Below are 15845 nucleotides of genomic sequence, written 5' to 3' on the forward strand. Positions count from 1 at the left end.
TCAGTAGCATGGAGTGCACACATGTCCCACTCATCCTATGGAGAAGCACCTTAATATGGAAAGACTCTTAGGGGGTGCACTACTAGAAAATCCTATGTATCATGTGCATTCAAGAGGTATTTAAAAAACCTCTTAACTAAAATTTCCCTCCCAATAAAACAACCCCTCTTTACTTATGAACTAATAGAATTTTTTCTAAAGTTGAATTAAAAAAACCCTCTTGTTAATGTAATCATGTTAATGTTTCTCAAAATATCTAATTTAAAAACCCCTCTTGTTGAACTCACCTGGTACACTATTATTTTTTGAGGTGAACCCCTTGAGGAAAGACTGTTATGAATCAGCCATGAAAGCTTTGGCATAAGCTCCAAGAAGACAAGCTGTCTATAGAATAAAATATCATCAAAAGAGTACAATGTCCATGAGTCCTATGCCTAATATAGCCCAAGGCCCCTAAAAGTGCACATGTGAATTACCCTAAAGCCCAAGTACTTATGCCCTATCCTCATTGTGCATGTGCATTATGCATACCAAATCTACTTCATTACAAACCATCCCATCATACAATGATTTGTCCTCAAATAGAAAGGTGGTCGTGCACAAAAGACAAATAAAAAGGATATATAGAAAGAGCCCAGTACATGACCAAATGTGACCATTGCAAAAAACCAATACCAACACATGACTCTCATGACTCGCGGATCAAATGGAAAAGATTAATGACTCCCATTTGATGATCAGGCAGCTCGGGTATCCACCATGATCAAATGGAAAAGATATGAGTGTTGCACACCGAAGATTAGGGAATCCATACAACCACAACCACATAGATGAAATGTAAATCCAAGCCATGATCAAATGGAAAAGATATGAGTGTTGCACACCGAAGATTAGGGAATCCATACAACCACAACCACAACCACATAGAAGAAATGTAAATCCAAGCCATGTAGACTCCAAAGCAATGGCTCTTGACCTGCGTGGATTAAATGCACAATGTAGAGAGCCAATGTTAGTGATGTGACTAACCAATACTGCTAGATCAAATGGAGAGTCACCCATACTGATGACGTAACACACTACATGTCTGCCTGGGTCAAAGGGATAGCCAAAGTGTCCATCCAACCATGGAACAAATGTGTGACCACCTAGATCGATAAGAAAGTATACAAGCTCCTCGTGTAAAGTAAAATGACCACCATAAATACCATCAAATCCATGGCCCAAATAAACTCTTCGGGTGTAACTTTGGATGCCATGAATGTAAATCCACATAATGCACCACAAAATCAACTACCATTCATCCCAAATGACATATATTGTATCCAAAACTAAATGTCATGCCTCCAAAGAAAATAGGATCGTGTCGACAGCCATAGGAGCCAAAAGAACATATCTCAAGGTTGGCATCATGTGAGGGGAAGAGCAAATCAATGCCATCATCCCATGCAACATCACTCCAAAAGTCAGACCTAATCCACCTGCATCAAAAGGTATATGGGCATGAGCCAAATCATGTAGTATCTCCTCATGTGAAAAACCCTCTATGTGTGTATGATGATCAAGGATAACATTATGATCATCAACATCATCATAGTCATCTCACTACAAAATGAAGAGGTATCCCCACATGAAAGATTAATGGTGTCATCCCTTAAATAATCATCAAAGGCATCCCCAAGGTCTCCAAGGTCATCCTTATAAATATGGTCTATCTCCATTAATGATGTCCCTATGTGACCTACATCCCATGAAAAATATAGGATCTAAGGAGATTTCTAGATCAAATTCAAATCTCTTAATATCTATGTCATATGATCTACTATGGATATGATCAATATGAATAATCCTATGACAATGCCTCACCTCAATGAAATCATCACTACTCTCATGCAGTATCCTCCCTGACTGCTCAAATACATGAACTCTATCCACATAGGAATGCTTTGAACACTAAGAGTAGTGGTCATATCAGTGATATCTCCACAAATAGAAATCCTAGAAGAATAGCCTAATGCATCTAGCACTAAAAACTCAGGTCTATGCTCATAGACCCCTCTGTCACTCATATCTAGAGCATCACTAACCTCGAGTGTGCTAATGGATACACTAATCCCGAGTCTGCTAATGGATGCATCACTAATCAAATGTACACTATGCTCTAGAACGTGATCATGATCAACTAGAGTGTCCACATGATCCATGGGAAAGAATATAGGCATAGAAGTGTCGATGGTTGGTATGCTCATTGCCATCTCTGCCCTCGATATCATTCTTGTATGATTTGATTCACACACATAACTCACATACATCATCATCATGTGCATATGTTTCACTGGCATCATGTGCGCGTATATCACTATGATCATGTGCATGTGTGTGCAATACATCAATGACATTGTGTGTGTGTACAATACATCGTCATCATTATAAGTGTCCCTGTCAGTGTAATCTACATCCTCAAGAACATAATGTTGGTGGCTCAAGAGTGTGGGACACATGTAAGTAGCCGAAAGAAGACTCATCTCATGCGAACAATGCCAAACCCTCCATTTCAAGGTAGCCAAGCAATGAAGCAAACAAAGTCTCCATTTGTGGACCATCTAGACCTTCTTGTGGATTTGGACCATCTGGCACAAAACTCCATCTCATTAAACAAATGTCGCCAGTGACTAGGTATCAAACTCGCAAGCTAGAGCATCTAACTGTGGCACAAGTACACAATCTCATCATAACAAAAAGTTGATACATGAGGATGTACAGATTTAATCCTCAATGTGCCGAAGGTATGTGTGAATGTGAAAAAAGAAATATGATCCATGACATGAAATGGTAGCTCACTATAACAAGTGTAAAGCCATGAAGATAATGCATGGGTGAAAGCCCTAAGCTCAAGATACGATAGGGAATTGAAGTGACATCAATGACGATGATGATGTGTAGTATGTTGGTCATAAGATGGGTAGTAATAGTAAGAAATACCCATGGTCGCACGTGAACACCATCCAAAACACACAATCAACACCCAAAACATAGAAAATGTGAACCACTTGTGAACAAACTAAGCCAATACCCAAATGTGCCCACAATGTACCAAGATCTCACATTTCCTGTGAACAATCTCAAAACAATCAACGAAAATACACCAACATCATAATGCATGTGAACGCCCCTTGTAAGAATGATGGCCACAAGATGGAGTGGTTTCCTACAATGGGAATGGGCAGGGTCCAAAGTATGAATGAACAAAAGAAAACAAATAGTGTGAATGGCTCAAGTGGGTGGACAAAAGTACGTAAAACTTAGACACCATTTTGTTTCCTCTCATGTTGATGGCGACCCTGTGCTGAGAGATCCAAGAGTGATGAGGTTCATGATTTTATTGCCTACTTTATGATGTATCCTCTGCTGAGAGATCCAAGAGTTATGAGTGTGATGATGGTATTGCCTACTTTATGATGCTAAGCCCAGAGCCTTTGAACTCCAAGAGCATGCATGACGGAGAGGAGTGTAGAAGGAGAAATAGAGGAGGGGCATTAACTGGAGGAGGGAAGGAGCACGGGCAGCTAGGGGACAAAGGAGGAGTAGGGGAGGAATAGAAGGAGAAGGGTGAAGAAAAAAGGTGAAAGAGTTCAAATTTTGAAATATGAGTTTGAAATTTTGAAGGGATAAAAAAGTGAATGAAAGCGACTCCAAGATATATAAAAAAATTAATCATGCATTTGCATCTTATAAGTCACGTCAAAAGCTACTATACCTATAAAAAATATATGATGAGAGTGACTAGTAAAGTTAACACATTAAGTAAAAATGCTTAAAATTCCTAATGAAACCTCTTAAATGAAATTAATCCAAGAATTAATGAAAACTCTAATGAAAACAGTTAAAAAGATGAGAAATTAATCCAAGAATTAATGAGTTTTGGTTTAAAATTTCCATAAACTTTGCATGGTAATAATTTATTAACCAAGTTTTTTAAACATGAAGTATAGAAAATAATCCTTCATGATGTCTTCTTGAACTTTACCTAACAATTAATAATATAACATATTATTTTGGTGATTTATTCATTACATAAGTCCTTCATGTCTTCTTGAACTTTACCTAACAATTAATAATATAATATATTATTTTGGTGATTTATTTATTACATAAGTTAGAAATACCTTGAGATGCATCCAAAGCTATTTTTAATCTTGTTTTCCATGATACATGATTATCTGTAGATTCAACTTCACCTATAAAAAATCATCAATTGGATTGTTTGTAAATATTCAAGTGTACATTAAAATAACCATGTTAACTATTGTATGAAATTCTTTAATATTTTAGCAATTATTTAAAAAAAATGAATTATAAAAAAACATGTACCATAAAGAAGATCTCGAAGGTTTCCTTTTGAGATATACTCATAAATAAGCATATATGCATTCTCTGTGCAGTAACCAATAAGAGAAACAAGATGTTTATGGCGAACTCTAGAAAGAATAGAAACCTGCATAATGACAAGAGCTATAAGTGTTAAAAAAATTAAATCTTTTAATTTAGAATATAATTATCATTACTTGAGATAAATTTTACTCAAATTAGGGGGAGCATTAGAATATCCTTCTAGATCATTAAATAAAATCATAAGATAGCATGTGCATTTAACAAAAACAAATATTTTTATTGTGGAGTTATAAAAAGATACATATTTAAAAGGTTTCAGCTTAAACTTACAAAGTGAAATATTATATAAATGATGGGTAGTTTTGCCAAATTAAAATTTAGACATGGGGCGTATTGAAATTAATAAGAATCTGATACATAAATAGATGGTTTTCTGAAAGCCCCTTGAATGTAAGTGCTATACGGGGTTTTAACATAGTGACCACCCCTAATAATAGAGTCAATAAGAAAATTCCAATTTAATGTATAGAAGAGCCAATTTAATTATGAAAAAGTGAATAAAAACATCAATTTGTGGTATGCATGAATAATTTCAAGGGGGGAGGGGGAGGTGGGGGAGGTGGGGGGAGGAGGGGGAGGGATTTCAAAGGACCTACATGTCCTTTTGTGGTCTTCTCTAAGACGTTGAATAATCTCTCTCTCTCTCTCTCTCTCTCTATCTATCTATCTGTCTATCTCTATATATCTCATTTAATCCCTAAAACATAATAGTTTGCTCCACACTAGTATAAACAATATCTAAAATTTTATAAAATGATGAACTTAATTTTTTAATGATTTAGTAAAAGATTATATTCTTCAAGTTTCTTACCTACCACCATGAACATATAGGCTAATTGATAAGAGGAAAGAGAGGCACATGTTAATTTTATAAATCACATTATCATGTAACTTCACATTCCTTCTAACCTTCATAAAAGTGGTGAAAATAGATTTATGTGAGGTGTTCTATTAGGTTACACTTGAGAAAATTAAGATGAAGTGATTTTAGCAACCAATTAGAATTCTTATTTCTTAGATGTCTTGTGAATATGATTTACAATTAGAGATTTGGAGGATTTTTAGATGAATATTTTAACCTTTTCATCAACCTTTGTGAATGTATTACTTTTTTTTGGATTACGTATCAATTGTTCACCTATTCATTTTAAGATAGTGTGGTCTTAGATAGATCTATTCTCCATTTTAAGATAGTCTCGTCTTAGGTAGGTAGACAACTCATTACATATTAGTTGTCTGCCTATTCATTTTAAGCTAGTGTGGTCTTAGATTGAGCTATTCTCCATTTTAGGATTGTGTTGTCTTAGATTCAAATTCATCTTCAACATGGTATGAGACGATAGGTTACTTTATATTCTTGTAAGATAACGGCCATCCCGTCACCAGGGATAAGGAGGCACCTCACTTTGTAAGATCAATCCCAACCCATTGTGAGAGCTATCTCATCCGTGCCTCTCTTGGACCATCCGATTTATAAGAAATATCCACAAGGTTGGGGGTTTTATCGAATATGTCAAGGATCTCTTGTCAATTTCTAGTCTCTTGTAAGGAGACACCACACTCATTAGGTCCACCCAACCACCTGCTTCCTAGTGACTAGAACCGTTCATCTATGAGGTTTACCTAAATTACTAGGCACATTGTTTCACTGCTGCAAGTTATAATATGATTCATTTATTTGTCCTTGTGCATAGGTTTCTTTATCCCTTAATGAATACATTCTTTTCCAATCAAGTCAGCCTACGCACAAAAATAAATTCATCATAAGAAAAACTATAATTTCAAACCATTGGGGTCCCAAGTTTCATCCATCTCTAATTCCTCGGCTAACGGCGTCACATAACAATCGAGAGATTACAACCACCATGGCAAAAACTCACTTACAGAGTAGAACAAGAAGTGTCCCCTTTACCCTCTTCTTGCTATGGAAGACCTTTCCAGCTTAGGCTTATAAGAAAGAACCCTCGCCCCACCCCGTGGTGAGTTACCTAATGAAGGTGGTTTCCCCTATCTCTAAGTATTTCTAGACTTGGTTTCCTGGGTGGGGAGTACATGGTTGCCCCAAACCGATCACTATAAAATTGATCACATCGGAATGGTTTCCCCCAAACCAATCTGGTCAATCACTATAAAATAGATCACATCGGAATGGTTTCCCCCAAACTGATCTAGTTTGAATGGTTAGCCTAGGGGGAAGCTTCCTAGTTTGAATGGTTAGCCTAGGGGGAAGCTTCCTAGTTCACAAAATCAAAAGGTGAATGATGAATTTGTGAACTAGGGAACTTCCCCCTAGGGTAACCATTCCGAGTAGATTAGTTTGGGGGCAACCATTCCGATGTGATCTATTAAGTAATCGGTTTGGGGGAACCGACTCTGGAAACACTTAGAGATCGGGGAAACCACCTTTGTTGGGGTAACCCACCATGGGGCGGGGTGAGGATTCTTTCTAGTAGTTACAAGCCTAATTTGGAAAGGTCTTCCATAGCAAGAAGAGGGTGAAGGGCACACTTCTCGTTCTACTATGTGAGTGATTTTTCGCCATGATAGTTGTAAGCTCTACATTGTTTTGTGACTCAGTGAGCCAAGGGATTGGAGATGGATGAAACTTAGGACGCTGAGGGTTTGAAATTACAGTTGTTCTTATGATAATTTTTTTTATGTGTGTAAGCTGACATGATTGGAAAAGAATGTATTCATTAACGGGATAAAGAACTTGTGCACAAGGATAAATAAATTAATCATGTTATAACTTACATCAGTGAAACATTTTACCTAATGATTTAGGTAATCCTCATAGATGAACAGTTCTAGTCACTGGGAAACGGGTGGTTGGGTGGACCTGATGAGTCGGGTGTTTCCTTACAAGAGACTAGAAATCAAAAAGAGATCCTTGACATATTTGGTAGGACCCCCAACCTTTGTGGAGATTGCTTATAAATCGGATCGTCCCGGAGAGAGGCACTGATGAGATAGCTCTCATAATGGGTTGGGATTGGTATTATTTAGTGAGGTGCCTCCTTATCCCTGGTCACGGGATGGGTTGTATCTTACAGGTGGTATCAGAGCTTTGGTTTGTGACAATAAGGACTCTTAAATTTATAGTTTGGATTGACAAGTATGGCCTTATACTAGAGCTGACCACATTGGTATAGTTTAAAGGGACCTTTGACCATTTGGTAATCATACCAATTGTCTAGTGGAAGGCTTGGGCAAAGTACTTCTTGGACCATTAGCAACCATCATCAGTTACTAGAATGGAAATTTTATTTGTCCCTTCTAATATTTTACGTAAATGTAAGTAGGAACCTAGATGTCAAAATATACATGATCCAAGTTTTAGAAAAAAATAATTTAAAAATTAGGGTTTTGAAATACTTCTTATTTTTAGAGTTTTCATAGTGTGGATGAGACCTTAGAGGTAAATGGAAAACCAAACCAAGACTACTTTTTAAATGATGCTATTAGGGGTCTATATTAATGATAATCTTGGCATGGATTGGTTAGAAGAAAATAATGCCAACCTCAATTGAGAGACTAGAAAAGTCACAAGAAGTAAAAACCTTAGGGAGAATTGGCAAGTTAGAGTTAATAAAAAAAGGCAAATTGTAAAAGGGCCTTAGCAAAAATGAAAGGGTGTTCATAGTTAAACTTATCGAAGTCAATGTTGATAACAAAAAGAGGGATCGAGACTAACAACAAGAGTTAGATAATCTCTTCATGGAATAGCTTACTCAGATGGCATTCACATAGGGAGATTCACTACAAGATAGGGCTTATTCAAGGAACACAACTAGTGTCTAACGGGCATATACAATATCAGTGCCTAAGTGCTTGAGTATGTAGGACTCAAAGAAACAAATTTGAGAAATGTTAAAGCAACGATTCATTTGGTTGAGTGTATCACCTTAGGGAATTCTGACCTTATTTGCGAAGAGAAAGGAGGGAACCTTCCGGTTATGCATTGTGGATAAAGGTGAAAATCAACTCACTCTAAAAAAAATAAGAATCCTAATTCTAGAGTTGATAAACTTCAGATTAGAGTCAAGGAGGAAGACATCTCAGATATTTCAGATATGGGCATTCTGAATAGTGATACCAATTGGGTTTACTAATGCCCCAACAAATTTCAATAGGATTATACAAGATATATTAAGGAAGAAGCTAGATAATCATGTCTTACTGTTATTTGATGATATCTTGATCTACTCTAAGGATAGGAAAGATCATGAAGCCCAAGTAAGAGAAGTTCTAGAAATCCTAAGGGAGGACCAAAAAGAATGTGTACCTTCCTTATAGATAAAATGGAATATCTGGGACTCATTGTCTCCAAAGATGGAATCTCAATTGACCTAGCAAAGGTACAAGCTATAGTGAAATGGCCTTAATCGTCCAACATCAAAGAGTTAAACGATCGAATCATACATGAAGCTCATGATGCACCATCAGTAGCCACACATCCAAGGCATGTGATGATGCTTAATGTTCTACAAAGGACTTTCTTTTGATTGGGATTGAAGAAGGATATAAATAGGGATATCACACAATGCCACACAAGATGATGATGAGAAAATTGTTATGACATCCCAAAGTTTCCAATTTAACCAGACAAAACCATTAGTTCTAGAGAGACGATTGTTAAATGGAAAGGACTTCCTAGCAAAAGATGCTAGATGGGAAGATGAACCCAAATTCAATCAAGACATTCTCCATGTTTTTTTGAGATGAGGACATATCGATTTCTTTAAGGGAGGAAGGATGTAAAATCCTTATTTTTTTTTATTTTTTTCACTCACATGAGAACCTCTTATTAAACTTAGTTTCCAATTTAACCAAACAAAACCATTAGTTCTAGAGAGACGATTGTTAAATGGAAAGGACTTCCTAGCCAAAGATGCTAGATGGGAAGATGAACCCAAATTCAATCAAGACATTCCCCATGTTTTTTTGAGATGAGGACATATCGATTTCTTTAAGGGAGGAAGGATGTTAAATCCCTATTTATTTTTATTTTTGTCACTCACATGAGAACCTCTTATTAAGCTTAGTTTTTCCGTTTCCTCCAAAGGTATATATATATATATATATATATATATATATATATATATATACCTTTAGAGGAGATGGAAAAATGCCCTGAAAATATCCACCAATACACCCCCCCTTTAGATAGTTGACTCCTTCAATGGTGGTCGGATCACCTAGACCCCTTCTCTTGTTGTTTCTTATCTATAAGCTGTTGTGCAAACTTTTGTTATCTTGTCTTCTCCTCCACCAGCCTACCCACTATGATGACCTGTAGGAGGCTGCCGACCTCCCCCATTAGTCTCCCTTTTTCTCTCATTCTCTGTGAGAACAACGCCGACTGGACCCCTCCACATGTCTTATTCTACACACCGATCTGTTGTGATTATTCACAGTGCTCACGAAAAATGATTTTTTAAGCAAGTGAAAAAACCCCCTACTTCTAATTCAAGAAGCCGGGATTTCTATTATAGGCCTGTTTTCAAATGGTGCCATGTCAAGTATACGAGTTTTTCAAAGCTAAAACAACAATCATTTTGGTTTTTAAAAGGGAAGCTCTTGGCTAACCAAAAACCATTTGAAAAACACAACTCTAAAACTAATCCTCTTTTAGTATGTTGTCAAACAAAGCTATTTGCATAACCACTCACAGTCGAGACCAGCTCAAATTTCCTCTAGCTTTCCCATTTTGTAGCCATTGAGAATACCTCCAAGAGTCCAATGCGAGTCCAATGCATGTTGAAACATAACCGATCACGCAGCTCGCACCACCACTGTTTCTTTTAATAACTAACCCAGCAAAAAGACAATGACGTCTCCTCTTACCATCACTCTACACCCTTGGGGGGGTGGGGTCTTGCAACAGCTAGAACTTAGGTATAGAGTATATACTATATATATTTTATGTCCTTTAAAGTAAGGACATACTCATACATAACCCTTGAAAAAAAAGGGAAGACTTTTGTCCTACCCCGTGAATAACAAGTTTTAGGATCAAATTTTCTCCTTTTTGAAAAAGAATTATACAAAATTTTTTCCCTATAGGTCCAATGTTTGCCTTGATAAAATACACTAAAGGGCAGTTTTTAGTGAGCACTGATTATTCATCTTCTTTCCCACCAGCCAAAATATCTATCTTCCATTTGTCCTCCTCCACTAGCCAGCCCCGTTGGCAATTTGTCATCTCCTTGCGTAAAGCAGTGCCGGTATTGATGAATCATTCTCTCGCATACGCACACACTCCAGCCCTTGCTCCTACAAAGACCACCCCCCTCTCGCCTTTCAACATGGGGGATACTCTCTCTCTTGTGACCCCCGTTCCAGCTCTCTCCGTTTAACCCCCTCACCATCCTCACCTCTACTCATCAGAGATAGCCACTCGCTCCCCTTGCATGCAGCCACTCACACCCCCCCCCCTCTCAGTTCGTCTCCTGGCCAACCACTTCCTCCCCACTCACCAAGCCCCTACCGGATCTCTCCCTCACTCTCTCCTTCTCTCATTCTCTCAACCCTCTCTCACCCCCCTTCCCTACAACACCCTCCCCCTTTGCGACTCTCCCTCACCAACTATCATAAATGATAACTCCCTCACAATCTCACTCCCTCACCAACTATCATAAATGATAACTCCCTTACAATCTCACTCACCCTTCCATCCTTGCTAACCTCTCCTTGCTAGATCATAGCCTCTTCCACTCTCCCACTCACTTTTCTGTCAACCACATCCGCACACTCCACTTGTGCTCTCTTCCCACATGGCCTTGGTCTTCATCGTCACTTATAGAAGCCCACGACTCTAGTCACCAGTGTCTCTCTAGCTCTTTGTGTCTTCGCCAACTTCACCCTTGCTTGTAGTGGCTGGATATTCACAGTGGGGGAATGGTGAGGGTGCTTATGAGCTAGACCCCAACTATTCCATGGGAGAGGAAAACCATTGTGGACCATATGTGATTATAGGTTCCACCCTCCCATCATTGTATCTATCAAGAATCCCTACTAAGTGTGAGTTCAGAAGATACCTTTGCAAGCCTTGGTACAAATCCAAGAAGGCATTCATCACTAGGTATTCTTTATTACTAACTCTAGATCCTCACAGCCAACCTACTCAAAGCGTGTGACTGGAGGAGGATGGATTCCATTCTATTGACGTATGGTCTCAACTCCCCAACCCCTTCCCAACCCACCTCTCGAAAATGATGATGATGAGCTGGGAGGAGTCAAAGACTGAAGCTTCCCAACTCGAAAGATCAGGAAGGTGTCTAGATTGATAGCGATGGTGGGCACCTTGGCTAGCCCAACCCGGTAGAAGGTCGTTGGCCATACTAGCATTTGTGTTCTATAGCTCTAACTTGAGCAAGTTGTCCTTCATCTCTCAAATCCTTCTTCCATATCACCATCATGGATGTACATGTCTCATATTGTTAAGGAGTCTGGGCACTAAAGTTGAAGAGGTGGATTCTTCTACATGCTATGATCAAAACTCGTCTAGGTTGAAGGTAGACGCTAAGAAGCATCTAACATGGTAGATGCTAAGAAGCATCTAACATGGTCCCCATCTCTTGGAATTTAACTCCAATAACATGATCAAAAATCACCCAGGTTGAAGGTAGATGCTAAGGAGCATCTAACATGGTCCCCATCTCAGGGTAATTCACTCCAATAACTTGCAAAGGCGGATTCTTCTACATGCTATGATTAGAACTTGCCAAGTTAAAGGTAGATGCTAAGGAGCATTTAACATGGTTCCCATCTCTAGGTAATTCAATTCAATAATATGCTAAGGAGAATATAACATTAGAAATACTTGATGATTTAGGGTTCGAGTCGTCGGTTTGGGAATCCGACACACGGGGCGTGCCAAGTGTTAGCCGCCATGGGCCGGATAGCCTGACCGACAGCATGACTGCCCCCCCAACCATTGAGCCAAAGTGGCAATGCCATCATAATGTCAGAGTTGGCATGCTTTGAAACTAGGTAATAGGTCATTACGCATGTAAATTAGCGGTGGTGAGAGCATGGCAGTATCCTTGTATTGCACTATGACTACGTGTGAGAAATATAAAAGGATGTAATCAAAATGTTGTAAAGGTTGTTGTTGATAAGGCTATGTAAGGTTGTTACTTCTATATATTCTTTTTGGAATAAAGGAAGATCATTTTTGTATCATCTCTGTACATTCTCCGATTCCATGTGTCTTTTTGTTTAATTGTCTTGTCTATTTTCCTTTTCAGTGATTCTATCTATTATGTCAATTTTTTTTCATGCAACAATCGAGATCATCCACACGAGTCAATCAGCCTTAGTAGTCGATTCCATTGCGCAGTAGCCTATAGTCCGATAGGTTGTGTTTGATCATCTTGTGTCTGATCCGTAGTATTGTGACTGGTGTATATTGCGTGCATAACCACAGAGTCATACAACAAGTTTCTTGGAATAGCCGTCAATGCCCGACAACACTTTGTTATAAACCATCCCCTCATAGCATGATTTTGTCCTCAAAAATCTAATTGTGGTCGTACATGAAAATACACATACAAGAGGTTATATAAAAAAAAAGCCAAAAATCAAACATATAGTCTGTATACAACCAAGTGTGGAAATGAAGATCACGATGACATAGATGGTGTAGAGGTCTCCCGGATTGAATGGAAAGACAAAAAGTTGCATGATCAAGGACATAGATCTTGTGCCACTTGGGTTGAAAGGGTAAGTCACATTAGGGGAAGGTTGAGGTCTATAGGGGCCCTTTAAGATGCCATGTGATTAAAAGGTTATTAAAAGGAAAAGGGCCAATCATGTGATGCCATGTATACAAAAATATTGGGTGATTATTAAAGGTGGTCAAAAGATTCTCTAAAAGATGCCTTTTTGTACTTTTCATTCCCAAAAAGTGGTAGGGAAAGTTTTTGAAATTTCGGACATCCATAACTTCTACATATGAGCTCAAAATTTGTCGGAGATTAGAGATCTAGAATCTACTCGCTGAGCTCTTTACATAGATATGTCACATGATATGGTTTTGCCCATCTAATTTTAAATTCAATTTTGGCGGGAAACTTTGAAATTCAAACTTCTAGCCATTTGAAGAATAAGAAGGTATCTAAAGTCAAAAAAACTTAACATTTTAACAAAAAGTCATTAAAATCATAATATGGCAGCTTAAAGGGCCCCTATAGACCTCAACCTTCCCCTAATGTATCTCCCCCCACCATGAGCATGAGTGTGTGGCCACTTGGGTTAAACGTAAAGTAATGCCACCCCATTGTCAAAATGTGATCTCTCGATGATGCTCAGATCAAATGGAAAATTCAGTGTACTCCTACTAGTGTACTCCTCTGATGATGAGGCTAGACAAGCTCCCGCCTAGATCTAAGGGAAATCCAAGCCACTCTAAATCCAAGACAATGATCTTGTGATGATTTGGTGCAAATGGTGAATCTAAGAAACCACCATCGATGTTGAATATAGTCATGTACTCTGTAGGATCAAATGGATTGTTAAGGTACACATCAATAATCCTCGATATCAATGTCATGTTAGAACCAGGGTTGAAGGGAAAACTCATACGCATGCAAACACAACCATGGTGTGAATCCAAATCCTGAGGAATCCACCAAGTAGAATCGACACTCCTAGCAGGAATGTGGAATGGTCATATTGCAAAAGAATCACCATGTATGCCACAACTGAGATGTGCTATAGGTGCATCAGAATGATGTACCACATAAGTGGTAAACCATGAGCCCAAAGTTGTATAGAATGCATCCATAAGTAAATGTCTTGGCCCTGAACATAGTCTTGTGTCAACACCCATGTTTCAAGCCAAAACAACATAGCTCAAAGTCGGCATCGTGCAAGGTCAAGTGTGAACCAATGCAATCGTCCACTAAAGCGCCTCTTAAATGATAGAAGGCATGATCCACTATGTCGATGTGAATAGAATCACGATCCAAACCATGTACTATATCCTCAAGGGCAAAAGAACATACCTCAAAGTCAACATCGTATCAAGTGTGAACCAATGCCATCGTCCACACTAAAGCACCACTCAAACAATAGAAGGCACGATCCACTATGCCCATGTGAATAGAAGCATGATCCAAACCATGTACTACATCCTCAAGTATAAGATCCTCTATGTGTGCATGATCCATCAAGGTAGAAGCATGATCAATAGAATCACTATAGACCTCATCATCACACTTTAAATGGATAGAGTGTCTACACATGAGAGGTAAGTAGAGTCACCATCCTCAGAATATCCAAGATCATTAAGGTCACCCCTATAGGAATGATCTATACCAATCCATGTTACCCCTATATATCCTAGATCCCAAGATAGATCTTTCTCAAATAACAATGGATCTAAGTAGATAACTAGATCAAATGAAAAGATCTCTAGATCCATATGCATAATCCTCTCTCTCCTACAAGGTCTCACCTCAAAAAAATTATCGCTTTGCTTGTGTGTAATGCCTGATTGCTGCCAAAATATATACACTTAACCCAAGTGAATTCTTCTAGGTATGCTATGAGATCTAGAAGTAGAGATAGAATCATAGATATCCCTGTGAATAAAAGACCTGAAAGATTAGCCTGACTCATCTAGCACTAGGAACTCAGGTCTATGCTCTTATGCAATATCGTATGTTCAACATGTGAAGTATCATCATCTTGAATCTCAAACATGTAAATGGATGCATCACTAACCAATAATGGATCCCCATCATAGTCTAATGCATCACTGTGATCCGATGTGGAAGGTAGGTAGACATAGGTGTATCATAAATCATAATGCTTGGAAATTGCCATCACTCCCATCAATATGATCCACTAGAAGGTAGGTAGACATAGGAGTACCATCAATCATAATGCTCAAAATTCTCGTTGCCATCCCTCCCATCAAGATCATGCCCACATGATCTAACTCACATGCATCACTCTCGGTATCACTAGCACATGCATCATCATCATGTGCATATGTGTCAATGGCATCATGTGCACATGTATCACTATGATTATGTGTATGTGTGTGTGATATATCACTATCGTCGTGTGTATGTGTGTGCGATACATTAATATCATCATGTGTATGTGTGTGCAATACATCAAGATCATCATGTGTATGTGGGCACGATACTTCTCATAGGTATGTGGGTGTGATACATCATTGTCATCATCATTTATGTTGATGTCAATGTGGTATACATCATCATGAACAAAATCACTATAGAAAGGACACTCAAGTAAATGACCATAGGAGTAATCCCAACTAAGAAAAACTGATCTATCTACCTCTAAGAAATATTTCAATGACCAACTGTGAAAGGATTGCTAAATGTACCAATCTCCATCTATCTACCTCTAAGAAA

The 15845-nt window shown here is 38.3% G+C and overlaps 1 protein-coding gene across 5 annotated transcripts in view; it reads right to left on the reverse strand.

Annotated features, from left to right (window-relative positions):
- LOC147620527 (putative LRR receptor-like serine/threonine-protein kinase At1g05700) overlaps positions 1 to 15845 on the reverse strand; it is a 185852-nt gene that overhangs the window by 18021 nt on the left and 151986 nt on the right. Inside the window, exons 11-13 of one of the 5 annotated variants that reach the window (XM_086824759.1) lie at positions 4372 to 4495; positions 4167 to 4238; positions 1006 to 1481 (exon numbers count right to left, since the gene is read on the reverse strand). The exons of 1 other annotated variant lie outside the window; for it this stretch is intronic. In XM_086824759.1, the coding sequence (XP_086680885.1) occupies positions 1339 to 1481; positions 4167 to 4238; positions 4372 to 4495 (339 nt within the window). In that variant the 3' untranslated portion in view covers positions 1006 to 1338. Of the gene's footprint in view, positions 1 to 1005; positions 1482 to 4166; positions 4239 to 4371; positions 4496 to 15845 lie in introns of those variants that run through there. 3 more of the 5 variants (XM_086824757.1, XM_086824755.1, XM_086824756.1) reach the window with 3 other exon arrangements.

This window comes from Cibotium barometz, chromosome 31 (assembly GCF_041138505.1).
Source record: "Cibotium barometz isolate CiBa-2024 chromosome 31, ASM4113850v1, whole genome shotgun sequence".
Classification (NCBI taxonomy): domain Eukaryota; kingdom Viridiplantae; phylum Streptophyta; class Polypodiopsida; order Cyatheales; family Cibotiaceae; genus Cibotium; species Cibotium barometz.